General features: G+C 31.8%; 1 protein-coding gene across 1 annotated transcript in view; it reads left to right on the top strand.

Annotated features, from left to right (window-relative positions):
* The first annotated feature begins 9,611 nt into the window (after window positions 1-9,611).
* Window positions 9,612-16,159, top strand: part of LOC139499960 (adipolin-like) — a 28,626-nt gene continuing 22,078 nt past the window's right edge. Inside the window, exon 1 of the mRNA XM_071288624.1 lies at window positions 9,612-10,255. Within this exon, the coding sequence (XP_071144725.1) occupies window positions 10,121-10,255 (135 nt within the window). The 5' untranslated portion in view covers window positions 9,612-10,120. The remainder of the gene's footprint in view (window positions 10,256-16,159) is intronic.

Below are 16,159 nucleotides of genomic sequence, written 5' to 3' on the forward strand. Positions count from 1 at the left end.
GCAAAGACCTTATCAGTGACTCAATATTAACGCCAAAATATGCAATCTTTAATGACTTGACAACAGTATCGTAATTATATCCCTTCTTAATAAGTCTATTCAAAGGTTTTGTAAGTTTCTGAGGTGAATACTGACACCTTTGTGCTTTATTTATTTATTTTCTTTCAGTTACTCTCTCCACTACAGGGGAATCAACTTTTTATTTTGTCAATGATTGTGAGTATTTTACAGTCTTATTTGAATGGAATACAGACTTATTTGTCGAAATCATGACAAAAGAAAGGAAAGCGATCAAAAGACAGTATAATAAACACTTCATAAAGAACTAAAGACTGACCAACATCAAGACTGCCAATAACCAGAGACCTCTATGTTAAGGTGAATTGACAGTTTCCTAGATCAGGAAAATCAAGATGAGCAAGCCAATCCGTACATAATGTATAGTACATGAATAGCAGTCTTTTCTTGATATCGACAGCTTTCCATAATTAAATTTACATCCTCGTAATATATATATATGTATTCTGTATAAATAAGACAAATGGTTAAAATATTGAATAGTTATATTACAAGACACGGAAAGTCATGATCAAGATAAAATATATCAGCAACATCACCCTTAGAAAGGGTCATCCTTCTTTCGTGTGAAATATGCAATATGTCTTGCGAGACGGGGAGATATGCACGTGCGAGGACGGGGTATATTAGTAAAATATGAATATTAATAAAAAAATTCAGAATGAATCAGAGTAATTCCGAAAGAAAATAAAATCCAAATACTATATAATAAATCTAGAATTTACTTATTTGCTATAGTAAAAAGTATAAAATTCACAGATGAGTTATACAGCAAGAGGCACAATACTTGAAAACGACTCATACTCAGAATAATTTAAAATGCTGCTGATGCAATATGAATAGAAAAAGACTCGACACTTGTAAAGGATGCACAGTATGCTATCTGTGTTAATCGTTGATGGTAAATGCAAACATATCTAGTAAATTGTTCTTTCAAATGTAAAAAATGAGTCATATTGAGTAGATAAATTTATAAAGAAAATATCAATAAATATAACTGTGGACGGGTTGGAAAACACAAACGAAAGATAACAGTGTTTGTCATTTACTATCTTTAGGCATCTGTTTACGTTACAAGAGAACTAACAGTTTATTCAGTAAATGTTTGTGAAAGCTTTACAGTATTATTTGAATCAAATAAAGACTTGTTTGTCGAAATCATGTCAAAAAAGGGAAAAATGATAAAAAAAAGACCGTATACTAAACACTTCACAAAGAAGAAATGACTGAGCAACATCACGACTGTCAAATACCGTGGACCTCTTTATTAGGATTGTCAAATACCGTGGACCTCCATATTAGGATTGTCAAATACCGTGGACCTCCATATTAGGATTGTCAAATACCGTGGACCTCTTTATTAGGATTGTCAAATACCGTGGACCTCCATATTAGGATTGTAAATACCGTGGACCTCTTTATTGGGATTGTAAATACCGTGGACCTCTTTATTAGGATTGTAAATACCGTGGACCTCTTTATTAGGATTGTCAAATACCGTGGACCTCTTTATTAGGATTTTCAAATACCATGGATCTCTTTATTAGGATGTTTCAATGTTTCCAATGAAGGAGACAAGTAGTCTTGTCTTTATATGTTACATAGATATCGATATCTATCCATACGTAATCTGACATCCTCGTAAAGTATAGGTCTTCTGTATAAATAAGCCAAATGGTTACAATATTGAATGGATATATTACAAGACACGAGCATTCAAGATACAAGATGTCAGCAACATCAACAGATGACACCAAAAGATACACACACACTTAAAATGGTCGTTCTTCTTGGGTATGAAATATGCGTTATAACTTCAAAGACGGAGAGAAATGCACGTACGAGAATAGGGGTATATTAGTAAAATATGAATATTGAACATCAAGAATGAATTATAGTAATGTAATTACTATTAGGAATATAATATCCATATACTATGTAATTAATCTACAATTGATTTACATGCTAAAGTGTAACTTTCACACACGGAAAGGGCGATACATTAATTCCAATGAACTCATACTTAAACAACTAAAAAGGTTAAAATACACCATTTAAACTATAGAGACTAAACAGTGTATACATACTTCATACAAAAAGAGGAATAATACCAAAGAGAAGGAATCAAAACTCATTTGGCAAAGAGGGACATCAAAATCAGGGCAAAAACGAAACATAACGAAAAGACAAACAAACCAATGAAACACTCCATAAAGAACTAAAGACTGGGCAACATGAATACCAAAACACAGAACCTAGCCGTGACATGGCTTTATACCATTGTCATCGTGGCATGGCTTTATGCCATTGTCATCGTGGCCATTTTATACCATTGTCATCGTGGCATGGCTTTATACCATTGTCATCGTGGTATGGCTTTATACAATTGTCATCGTGGCATGGCTTTATACAATTGTCATCGTGGCATGGCTTTATACCATTGACATCGTGGCAATTGTATACCATTGTCATCGTGGCAGGGCTTTATACCATTGTCATCGTGGATTGCTTTATACCATTGTCATCGTGGCATGGCTTTATACCATTGTCATCGTGGCATGGCTTTATACCATTGTCATCGTGGCATGGCTTTATACCATTGTCATCGTGGCATGGCTTTACACCATTGTCATCGTGGCATGGCTTTATACCATTGTCATCGTGGCATGGCTTTATACCATTGTCATCGTGGCATGGCTTTATACCATTGTAATCGTGGCATGGCTTTATACCATTGTCATCGTGGCATGGTTTTATACCATTGTCATCGTGGCATGGCTTTATACCATTGTCATCGTAGTATGGCTTTATATCATTGTCATCGTAGTATGGCTTTATATCATTGTCATCGTGTCATGGCTTTGCACCATTGTCATCGTGGCATGGCTTTATACCATTGTTATCGTGACATGGCTTTATACCATTGTCATCGTGGAATGGCTTTATACCATTGCCATCGTGGCATGGCTTTATACCATTGTCAAGTCTCGTCATTTTTTGTAACAGGAACTTGAGGAAAGGAGGAAACATGCTTGTCAAAAGTTACATCTTGTTATTGACCTCAAGAAAAAGTTTATATCATTATGAAACAGTTATGAAGATTTTATGACAAAATATTTAACTATACATCCATTCTAATTTTGATAAATCTGCGAACGCAAACTATAAACAGAATCTATCAGAAATAATATGTTTTCGGGAACTACTTGTTGGTTGTACCATATTAATATCAAAGACAAGAGCATCGTATTATAAAACCCAACCAGTAATTCCAAAACTAGTCAAAGTGCCCCCTGCTTAGAATTTTTTTAGAGGTAAAGAAGGAATGTTGAACTTCTATGCTTATTCACAATAATCTTAAAAAGAACTATGTCTATCATTTCCATATTGTGTTGAGCTTAATCTAAGACATTATCTTTAAAACGTTTCAACGTGTCAGCTTTATACTTCACGTGTTGAGTTCGCGCAACATGCATTTCTCACAATTGATATGCGATATTCTTGTACAAATGGTACGCTCATATTTTGTTGCGCGGACAATACACAAAATCAATGTTTGTAGCCATCAATTGGACGATTGAAGTCTGAAGAAAACCAACATGAAAGTAGAATAAAATCAATAAACGATATATCTTTTGATATCAAATTATTACCCCTCATTAATGAACCCTCTGACCTCATTTTGATGTTGAAAATATCCAATTAATTTAGGAAAAAGTAAAATAATATGAGATCTGTATCATACTAGATAGTATGCATCGTTTACAAGAATTTAGATGAGGCAGGTGTCAAATTCTGAAATTTAACAGATTGAGAATGTAATAATTTTTCATATCTGATAAATATGAAAAATTTTGAGAAATGTGAAATCATTTTCATTAGGTGTCATATGGTTCGAATGTGCTTTTATATTTTTCTTTTCAGTTATCATTACAAAAATATATATACTAATGACGTATGCATACTAGTTATATATATATAATTAACTATAAATGCAACGCTGTTCTTAGTCAAGGCTATATTTAATTTCTACTTGATGTTTAAAAACAAACGACACAGAGAAAACAAAAAAATATGATAACCAATGTAAATTATTTTCAAATTTTAATGAAAAAAAATCACTATAAGCTACTAGCAGGAATTTGTTTAGCATGTTTAGCATCACGTTACAATTTAGTATATGTCCTTTAGGTGTCAGACCACCAATTAAAAATCCCTATCTGTTCAACCAAATTTTGCAATTTTCACAGCTTTCTTAACATTTTACTTCAAGTTTAACTTCAAATATAAAAACCAGGCATATCCTGAATTGTACATCATGTATCATTTTTCTACATGCCAATTTTCAACCCATGTTAAAAATCTTCTAAGAAAGAATTTCCTTTGGGAAAATTACTACTCCAAAAATAACATCTGGTTTTCCGGAAATCTTAAATTAGTATACACTATGTAGCTCATTAATCCTGAATTTTTAATGCAAACGCATAGACAAGTGAATTTTGGCTCAAAATGGTCTAAATATATTTCTCTTTAACCAAAAGTTTCATTTTCGCAAATTTGATGGTTAGTTTATTATAATATTAAGTAAAAAATGAAATCAAAAGCACTATTTTGTGTCAGAGTAGGGCTACTTCAAATACGTTCTAAATTGGAGGGAGTAATTGTGGTCTGACACCTTTATACCTTTATTATGTCCGTTTTTATGAGCAAAGCGCAGTTTATATTGCCATATCTATAGCTTACTAGGATCTTTTGCGATGATGGCTATTTTCTGATTGAGTGTTGTTTCCTTTATTTGGCTTATTCTGATATTGATTCATGAATTATAAGGAAAGGAAGTTTGGAAATTGTCTGCTCTGTTAGTCATTGTAAAAACATTGTCTCCTGCATTACTTTCAAAGTTTTCGTGGGGTTCATGTTGTTGAGACTTTGGTTTGTTATGTTGTGTTGTAGACACTTGTTGTCATGTTCGTCTTTTTAATTCTATTTTGGCCATGGAAGGGTTTGTCTTTATTTGAATCGTGGTTCTTGCTTGCCTCTGTGATCTCTTATCAAACTTTTCATGTTTACAATCATTAAAAACGGCTGTTGAGATATTTTCTTTAGATAACAGTGGATTTTTTTTCTGATTCTCCTTGTATTAACTTTCGTTTTTGAAAGTATTTATTCCTAGTTATAAAAAAAGCAATAGATTATTCAATATTCGTCTTCCGCAAACCACAAAAGAGGGACATGAACAATTAAGACAGCACATGACAGCTTAAAATTTTAAATAAAAATTCAATGAAAACCATATTTTGCAACATAATATATTGGCCTTTTTCTAGAATAATTTTTGCATTTTGTGATCACAATGCAGCGTCGTGATTTGATGTTTGATATAATGCGGTTTAAAGTTTATTAATGAAGAATTGCATTATGTATTTATAGAATTTAAATCTTCATATGGACGACATATGGAAGTTTTCCAAAAAAATATTAAAAAAGGCTTTAAGATATTACTAAATGACAGTTGATATTGGTAGAATACACAAGCTCACTTGGAGGATGGTCATGCCTCCATTTGTCTTCAGTTTCCAAAACAGAATAATAACGTATTAATATCAAGCATAAAATTGTTTTTTCCAGATTTTCAATATGTTGCTAATTTGTTAAATGATTGTATTATGGAAGAAAAAAAATACCGTTTTCCCTCACCGGGATATCAGATTTAATGTCCTCCCATTTTGACCGGATGTTGATGACGTTATTTGCACTTCCGACTCAGTCGAAAACAAGAAATCAAACAGCAAACCGAGAAATCGTCAGAAACAAACAAATCTCAAGAAATATGCCATGATTGGTCAATAATTTATAGTCTTTTCATATGTTTTGCTATTTTTACTTTCAAAATGTGTTACTTTATTCTTGTATTTTGTTTGCTTGTCGTAAATGCAGACATATTTATAGATCGCATTTAAGTGTATCCAATATAAGTTGAACAATAATTGTACGTTAACGGGCGAAATCCTTTTAAAATTAGCAGATTTAAATATAAAACTTAAGCATTAATTGCAAAATATGTTACTATACCTTTAATTAATGAGGTATTTGTTTAGAAATAGAAATGACAGTCTCAATTTGGAATTATTAAATGTCAAACAATACGCAATATACATGTTTTGTTTCCGTCTAGTCAGCATCAAATTGCCTTTAATTGGCATAATTATCTACACACTATTCCCCAGATAAAATGGTTGTGCCAACTCAAATAAAGTTGACTATCAACGAGAATTTAGATTTATTGCGCCGATTTTTTGTCCAATACTTCCTGTTTGTTCTTCCTCCTTAAATGAATGTTGGGATGGACAAACATTGAATTGTTCTATTTTTACCACATATGTTTTAGGCGTTTATAATTCACAACAATAACGTAATAAAAAAGAAATAAATCCTTTCTTGGAAATATTTTACATTCCAAATATGTGGGAATATCTAATTGATTGATGTATTGGTTAATTGATTTTTTTGTTACGTCCAGTTGCAAATGTTTCATGCATGTTCAGAACAAGAAAAAAACCAATATAATCGGTATTTCATGCAAGATTCGGAGTCGAACGGGATAAAAAGTGTCAAATTTGAACGGTCATTGTCCGGAGAATGAAGATATGTTGGAAAGGGACAGAGATGATTGTTTGCTTGCAACCGGCCACTGTTCTACAATCCCGAAAGATGAGTTGATACAATGTTTCCTTAAAATACAGATGATACGCACTCGTTTTCACAGCATGCGACATCAGATTCAGTGAACGTCTCATTCTAACCGACCGTGAATGCGTATATTGATACATACCGCACAGCCAAACGGCCCCCGACGCTTCAATCTAGCAAGGGTTTTCCTGCGTGTAGACACTAGAGAAATTCCTACATCCATTTTAATCCTTGACGCTTGTATACATTTGAGAGGTGAAGAACGTTAGGAAGACTCATTCACAAAAAACTCAACACTTAATCAGGATATGTGATTCATTATGATAAATGACATAACTCTAAGCAATGCCATCCTCAAAGGGTTTTAACGAATATTGAGGTATATACAGGATTCGGTTTTAATCACTTGTATTATAAATGTTTTTTAAACGAGCGTAATAATGTTGATTAAATAATCTCAGATATCGGAAATACGTAATTGAAATATCAACTCAATGACATACAATATCAAAAGGCATTTAGAGGTCAACGAATGAGCTTTAAATATAAAGATGATTTTAACTGAATGCTTCAGTCTCAAAATAGCCAATTGACTAGACAATTTGGGTATTAACTAAAAGACAAGGTCAAATATCTTAGAAAAACCAATTCATATAGATCAAAATTAAAAGATGCGAGTTAGAAGCAATCTAATTTTTCATTCTAAAAGTTTCTGACCAAATTAAGAAGTAGAGTCAACTTCCCATTTCTTTGTTGCACTCACTGCAGGATGATTATGGCCATATGGTTAAAAAGGAGGAGATTTTGTTAATTGGCTAACGATGTGTCCACTTTTTGTTTTTAAGGATCTAAAAACAGTCTGTTCTCCATTCTATTCTGGTTCACACCTGATAGATGTCTACAAAATAAGAAAAGGTCTCAATCTTCCGCAGTCCTCAAAGTGTCTTTTATATAAGCTTTGGATTTCAAATATGTTGGCCGAAATGCGCATCTGGTGCAGGAAAATTGGTATCGTTCATGTTATTGTGAATAAATTTATCAAAAAGCTATGGCAAGTATGCCATGAACACGAATATATATGAGACGGTATAAACAAGGTTTTTTTTATCATTAAACTTGCAATTATTTCACAAATGGAATGCATATACAGATTCAACATTGTTGGGCTAAATTTGTGACGTAATATAAGTTAGTATTTAATGTGTTGTAGTTGCCCGGAGGCTTTGTATTCCTAGTTTATCCGAAAGAAAACCTCTGTGGTGTAAAATTGTACATATGTAGACCTATATTTAAGAATTTAATGCTTCATTTTGTAACTTCATTGGGGTTTAAAACGTTGACTGAAGTACATTTTGTATGAAGCTTGGAAGCGCTTCATTCTAAACTGAATGTGTGCACGGTCAACGCTTTTACAACCCTATGAAGTTACAAAAAGAAGCATTCAATACTTATAATTACATTTTTTTGCTAGGGTCATGAAAACACGATTTTTATCAAGTTTTTATTTTGCACTTTATTGTAGGACCTCGTGTCCTCGTTAATGATACATTTGATTGTGGAATGAAGTTGATTAAGGAATAACGCGAGATTGCAGTGTAGCCAATCAGAATAACGTATTATTATGAAACATGCATCTAATATAATTATAATAAAATGATAGTGCTATGATTATTATCCTTTGCGACAAACAAAATATCGAATCTTTTAATTATACAATGCCTGAATACATCATGTAATGTGTTACTACCCTACTAGATGAAGCTGACGAGGCTTTAAAGGCATTACTCGACTTAAGAAACCCTATTTGGCCGAGTGGTCTACAGCTCTTGACACAGAAAGGGTGTTGCCATGATGTCACAGAATATATAAAAAAGAAGATGCGGTATGATTGTCAGGCAATGAGACAACTGTCCACAAGAGACCAAAATGACACAGAAATTAACAACTATAGGTCACCGTACGGCCTTCAACAATGAGAAAAGGACATACCACAGTCAGCTATAAAAGGCCCCGAAATGACAATGGAAAACAATTCAAACGAGAAAACTAACGGCCTTATTTATGTAGAAGCATGCGTTCAAATCCAACTGAGGGATGCAAAAAAAAAAAATGCCACTGCAAATTTGCAAATGTAACTTGAAAAATCATTCATGTGTTGGGTTTGTTGTGTTTAATTTGTGACGAATTATGTGTGTTCATAGTGTTAGCCATGTAAAGCCGAAGAATTACTTAATATGGAGATCGTCTGTCATACAGTTGTCACTTGTTTTGATGTATATTTCTCTGAAATAATAGCAATACATGTAAAGAATCTTAAATAAAATTGGAAGGGATGAGAGAGTAATATCTCTTTATCATAATTCTCATGTGATTAAATAAGATTGTGTTCATTTTAATAAACGTATAAAGGTACAATACATTCCAGTGTGAATTGATTGAGTTAATAAGAATATTGTTTATTCTTAACTGTCATATCGGCCCCCACTTAGTCTTCGCTAATCTTCAAATACTAACATACAAACAACTAGAAAATATCATTTCTTTTGAATTTTCTCCTATTATAATCCACCTTTACAAATCAATTGCAACCGTATATAAAACTCCGATAAATAACACAATCTGAAAGTTTATATTGAAATATTTTGACAAACAATTTTCACCAATTTTTGATTAAATACCTACTATTAATATTGATGAGTGATCAAGGCTTTGAAGAATTTTTCTTTAACATCAACTGCTCAATAAATAAAACTCAAATTTCTCTAAATAGATACTGTTTGTATGGGTTAGTTTACTTTAAATGTGAAAAAGGCGTAAATGACTTTTTGTTTGTATGTGAAATTGATTCCTTTTGTAATTGTATTTCATTCTGTCTCAAAAACGTTTATTTGCATCATTCGTTAATCTTATAGGTACACAACAATACAACTCCTATGTAAACAGGCGAGCAGAATAAAGAGTTGATTGACTACAAAGAAAGGCCGTTGTTATAATTGGACAAGGGCAAGAGAGGTGCGATTTTTCTGATTGGCGAATTGACGATTGAAAACAGAGATTTCAAGAGATTCATGTGCATTGAACGTATACGTCTTAACAGAATAATCACTCTAGTTATTTTTAAAGTGTGTCGCTGTGCTACTACTATATAGTCAAGTATCAATTATTGCGATTTAAATATTTAATTCGGGATGATTTCAGTTAAATACGTTGTGTGAAGATTCTGAAATAGAAACAAAATTGGACAAAATGGATAATTATAAATTACCAATACAAACAATTGATTTTGGATGATAATAAAACACAGAAAAAATACCAATTAATTTATTATAAAGTTGATTTTTATTCTGTAGTTATGGTGTCGATAAGTAATGTTACTTTTGTGATTTTTGTGACATTTTTGACAATTGGATGTATTGCAAAAAATAAAAACAACGATTACCAGGAGCAGGCGGCAGATAGTTTCTCTAATTTAAGCGCCAATGATGAGGTAAGATTGTCTATACTTAAATTGGCGATAATAAATATCTAACTCAAGACATAATCGACCTTTTTTTCATTCTTGCGAATTTAAAATTTGAGCTTTTGGAAAAAAAACTAATAGTCTTTAATATTGTTTTCTATTATAATAGTAGACTTTTTTTTGTTTATAATGAAATTAAAGATAGATTCTTATTTGTCTAGTATGTACCATTTCTCAACTGTTGATTTATATGCTAAATGATACTTACATCTTGTTTGAAGTTTGTGTGGTATTATAATTAATTACATAGTTACACATTTATTATTTCTGTAATGTTGAACCGAATATTTGTATTCGAATTCTATTGCATCCTAAGTTTCTCACTTCTTAATTGAAACCTCTTGCAATGAAAGTTCTACATCTACGTCAAGATTTAAATACTATATTTCATTCATAATGTCTTGTCTGTTAATGAAACAGATCACATAGTTAAATCGCTGGTACGAAGGCTCATGTTATATTAACATCGTTTACCTTTCCAATCAAGAATTATATAAGTATTTAATTCATATTGTAACAAGTGGTGTATATCTTTCATATGGCACTGAATCTTAGTGCAACTAGGTTAGTAAGCTTATATATCATGCAAACGGTCTTGCAGATCAGTGATGGATTCAGTGGAGGGTTCCGGGGGTTGGAACTCACCTTATCGCTTATCAATGCATTTGAATGGAGATATATAGTTTGAACCCCCCTTTTTTGCTGATCAATGCATTTGAATGGAGATATATAGTTGGAACCCCCTTTTTTTGCTGATCAATGCATTTGAATGGGGACATTTAGAGGGAACACCTCTTTATCCTTGGTTGGGACCTCCCTTTTTGAAAATGGCTAGAACCACCCCTATAGATACATCGACTGAACTCCTGTTGGGTCTTCTATCAACACTTATTCTTTGAAGAACTTGTAAGTTTAAAGACAGAACCTATAAAAAGTAAAATCACAAAAATACCCAACTCCAAGGAAAATTCAAAACGGAAAGTCCCTAATCAAATTGAAAACTCAAAAGCTCAATAACGTTTGGTTGTGTTAACTACAATTTATTCTCTTTCCCAGCACTATAATCTCGATCAGTAGTGTTATATATTAGGTGTTTTAGAATTCATTCTGTATTTATAACAATATTGTAAGTTTGCTTTGTTTTTTTAATTTGGTGTTTTAAATTGTTTTCACTGTTTTAAGTTTTCTGTTCGTGATTTAGTCTTTTGCATTTTTCTTACAATAATCCTGAAGAAATGAAACGACGTGATGTTTATGACGTGATGTGAATGACATTTTTGTTAATGTCAATATTCTTTATTTTTATGCATTTATTATTAAAAATGCATTGCCTTGGTATTTGACAGTAAGACGCCGCAATTCTTTGGTTATCGTATGTTACTTATATCATATTTGTTTTTCGTTTATTATTTTCTTTAACATAAATTCGTTTACTTAGATATAGGAAGATGTGGTGTGAGTGCCAATGAGACAATTAATGAATTTCGTTTACTTGTTTGAATTCATTTACATTTGTCAAGTCGGACGGTGACATAAAATTTCTAACTCCGATATCATTTAGTATCTGATGGAAAGATAGTTGTCTTATTGGCGTTCAAACCACATCTTCTTATCACAAACTTGTTTACCATTGGTACCGTCGAGGATTATAAATCTTTGGTACTGATGATAACATGATCAGAAACCAAACAATACAAACAAGAAAGGTTGCAAAATGATGCAATATTGTTTTGGTTATTTTTTCTAAATCAGACATCAAATTAAATAATTCAATAACACAGGTAAAATCTGGATTAAATTCCCATGGAGCATATTCCTACGTATAGAAATCCGATTCAGATTTAACCTACACTATTTGTATTTTCGTGTTTTTGCTTCGAAGGGTTAGTATATCGCCTCAGATTTCGGATCTTGATACCCAATGTGATGATATTAACCAGAATGGACGAGGTATGCTAGATCCCTATTCAATCTAGAAAATTAGCGCATATATAATTACAAAATTAAGTAATTCTGGTGTAAAAATAATTAAGTATTGGAAGTAACATTTCTGACATAGTATGAATTTTACTGTAGAAAGATAGCATAATTCAAATCATTTTACAAAAATTTACAAAACCTGCATATTTTCAAAGTAGCCGTAATTGAGAGTGGAAATACTGAGCACATACAACCACCAAAACATATATAGTGTTGGTCATATTTTTTTTTCAGTATACAGTCATGTTCTCTATATTTGAGGTTAAATAAAGGCAACAGCAGTATACCGCTTTCATCATCATTACCATCCGTCATGCTTGATTATATTGTTTCATTTTAAAACTGACCAAAAGCGTCGTGTTTTTGGCAAAATCGCATAGAATGGTATTTTCTGTCTGTTACAACTGCAATTATTGTTACTTCCACGATCTAAATCTACCTGATTCAATTTTGAATAAGTTTAACTTATAACAGACATCAATGGGAATCTGAATCAAAAAGTTCAAATTCAAGTAAAATCATTAGGCCAAAATAAGGCCCATAATTAATCGCACCTTGTCCACAACGGGAAATTAAAATGTCGATAGTGGCATCTGTATTTTAAGTTGATGTTAATGTTTAAAGTAAAATAAAAGTAGACTAAATTGGCATACTCACACACATATACATTAACCAGTATTCTTTCATCATCATAATAATTCATCATACTTGATTATTGTTTCATTTTAAAATTGATACCCATTTTGTTGCATGTTACAGTTATATAACATTAGTGAGGAACGTAAATTATTTTAAGAAATTGAAAGAAGAAATGTCTGAATAATTTAAAATAATGATAACTTTTATTATTTTGGTCGATAATAGCCGGCAAAATGGACATAATTCATCCTTTCACTGACAATTTTAAATCGGTTAACCTTTTTCAAAGGATAATTAAATTTTCTTCTTACTTAACATTACAAAAGAAAAAAATATAAGGTTGTCTATCAGTTGTATTTATAATCATCCCTATTTCAACAACTGGGATATTCATATTGAAACTTTTCGCAACAGTGCACGAACTTTTTGGAATACCGGTTCTTCGTGCAGCGAGTTTAGTTATCTAATTAACAAAGATTACTTTTTACCATTTTATCTTTTCACTCGGACAATTTAACTTACACAGTAATTATTTCGTTTGTAGTAATAAATAAAAAAGTCCTGAATACGAAGAAAAACTTGCTATCTTTTTTCAACACACGAATTAATGCTCCATATCGGAAATGATATCTCGTATATCACTACCCCACGCGCAATATGACAGTATTTTATGTTCACGTGATAAAATTTGTAAAAACTAACGAGCTGTTATCTCATCTTATCTGCTTAATTTACTAAATACAACTTACTACAAATACACAATCAATCTCTGGATCAGTGTGTTTGTCAATGGATATACGATTTGAGATTGCAAAGATTCTTTCCGGCTGCCTGTCGCCATCTTCTCTGTTGGCGCGTAGATTTTGCCGCCATTTCTTGATCTGTTGCTCTTCGTTCTGGCATCCGAAAAGACATTCATTTATAAAGACTCGTTCTCATTGGATTGTTGTATCAAGATATGATTTATCATTATCATTCTATTGTATCTTACCGACATTTTGAATACTCTGAAGAAAGGAAACATCAATAAAAATGTCACTATAGTATTATAATGCTATCAAATCTCTGTGATGCTAATGAATGATGCATGTTTATCGTTACTTACATTCTTGTGATAACTCTTACATCACAAACAACAAAAATTATCAAACAACTTGTTGCTTACTAAAGATCTCCATCACTGTGGTATGGTTTCCTCGACAAGGATGCCAACCATGTCTCGAGAACCATGTACTTTACATTCGACTTATATAACTACTAAGGAATACACAGTTGGTCGAAAGTTACAGTAAGAGTAAATGAAGACGGTTTATATATATATGCGTTATTGAGAAATGGAAATCTTCAACTCCGGGAAAAGTTCCGTCTTTTTCTGGTCACTCAGATATCAAAGTGGAAACAGGGTAAACGATGTAGAGCATATAACAGGAGTAACATTACCATCCATTCAATTTATGAACGATTATAGGTGTCAGATCACCAATTCACTCCCTACAGTTTAAAACGTATATAACAGTAGGCCTACTTGATTATTATTTTAAAATTGATACCCAATTTGTTGCATACAGTTATATAACTGAACAATTTAAAATAATGTAAATCATAATTAGTATAATAGGCCGTACGCTGACCTATTGTTGTACACTTCTGTGTCATTTTGGTCTCTTGTGGAAAGTTGTCTCATTGGCAACCATACCACATCTTTTTTTATATCTACTTGTACAATTTAAAATATACCTACTTTCTATGAAGTTAAACTTAATATAACATACATTTTGTATTTAGAAAGCTGTGAAAATTGCCAGATTTGGTTAAATAGATTTGGATTTTAAGCTGGTGGTCTGACACCACGTACCAAGTCTTTCATGAAATCCAATATTTCTAAACCTACATGAGTTAACAGAAATGGGGACACAAGTCACGTCTTACGTCTCAATCTTACGTATTTGATTGGACAATATCGAGGCACAGTGATATCTAATGTTGAATTAAAACTAATAATATGCAACAGAATAATACAGGAATGTAATTTGCTAAACTTAAACAACTTACAGATAAAGCGAGTAGTTAGTACCGGGTTTATATGTTTTCATCATTCATGTGTAATAAAGACAATTCTAGATGTTTTTTTCTTATTCATTTATTGAGTTGGGTTGCTGTCAATTTTATGCATTGCTACTAGAATTGTTCCCTTTTCAAGAGTGGTACGATTAAAAAAAATGAATTATACAGACTCCTGTAGTTAGAGAAATTTAGCTATTAAGGGAAGGAGTCTGTCGTAATTCATATATAAGAAAGTATTAAATCGACACATCGTAGTTTATTAGTAACATTTATGTCTCGTAGTAAGTAGTTACTATTAACGTGGTAAGCAGTTTAACATTTAATTTGTTACTGAGTGTTGTCTAAAGTACAACGTTAATTGACGAAACACACCCAAGTAACAATAAAAGACAATATTTTCACGAAATTTCACAAATTTTGTAATTTTCAAGTGTTATTTCAACCATTCAAATGAAATTCTATGGAATAAACGAGCTCTTCAAAATAAAGCGTGGGCGGTCTTCGGCATTAAATTGAAATGTATTTTTTTAGGTAACAATCATTTTTATTTCAGCCCCTCATTAGACCAAGGTACCGTAACAATTAATCATATGCAAGGACAAGTTTTGAAAAGAAAAATAGTAAAATACATGTCATGCACCGATTATAATTAGACAAGTTTATGAACTTCTCAAACTATATCTCTATAAAAGCACTTGAAAATGTAGTAAATTCAATAATAAAAATTAATATGGCATGATTTATGCTAATGCGAAAGTCATAAATTGTCACATGTATGAGTAAGAATATAACTTTAATTGTATTTCAAAGACCATGAAAAACCTAGTGTGTTGAATAGAATGACTTGTTGATATTATATTGTACAATTAGATACAGTTGCTATTCTTTAGTTGAACACGTTCATATAAAGAGGGTTAGTGTTTTATCAGATGAACCGTTTAATTAGAGTTTGTCTACCTCGAAGTTTAACGCGTGTAATTACTGTTATTGAATTATACACAATAAAAAAGAAACCTTGGTTCAATAACTCGTACAACTTATGAATTATAAGCGAAATAAAGTATTTTATGTCAGCTTTCTATTAGTTTGTACATATACACTGTAGTTCTATTACAAACTTTCACTATTAGATACTTGGTAAATATAAACAATGGGAAACCATTGTAGTTTATTCTATTGAACGTTTAA

The sequence above is a fragment of the Mytilus edulis genome, chromosome 13 (assembly GCF_963676685.1).
Source record: "Mytilus edulis chromosome 13, xbMytEdul2.2, whole genome shotgun sequence".
Taxonomy (NCBI): domain Eukaryota; kingdom Metazoa; phylum Mollusca; class Bivalvia; order Mytilida; family Mytilidae; genus Mytilus; species Mytilus edulis.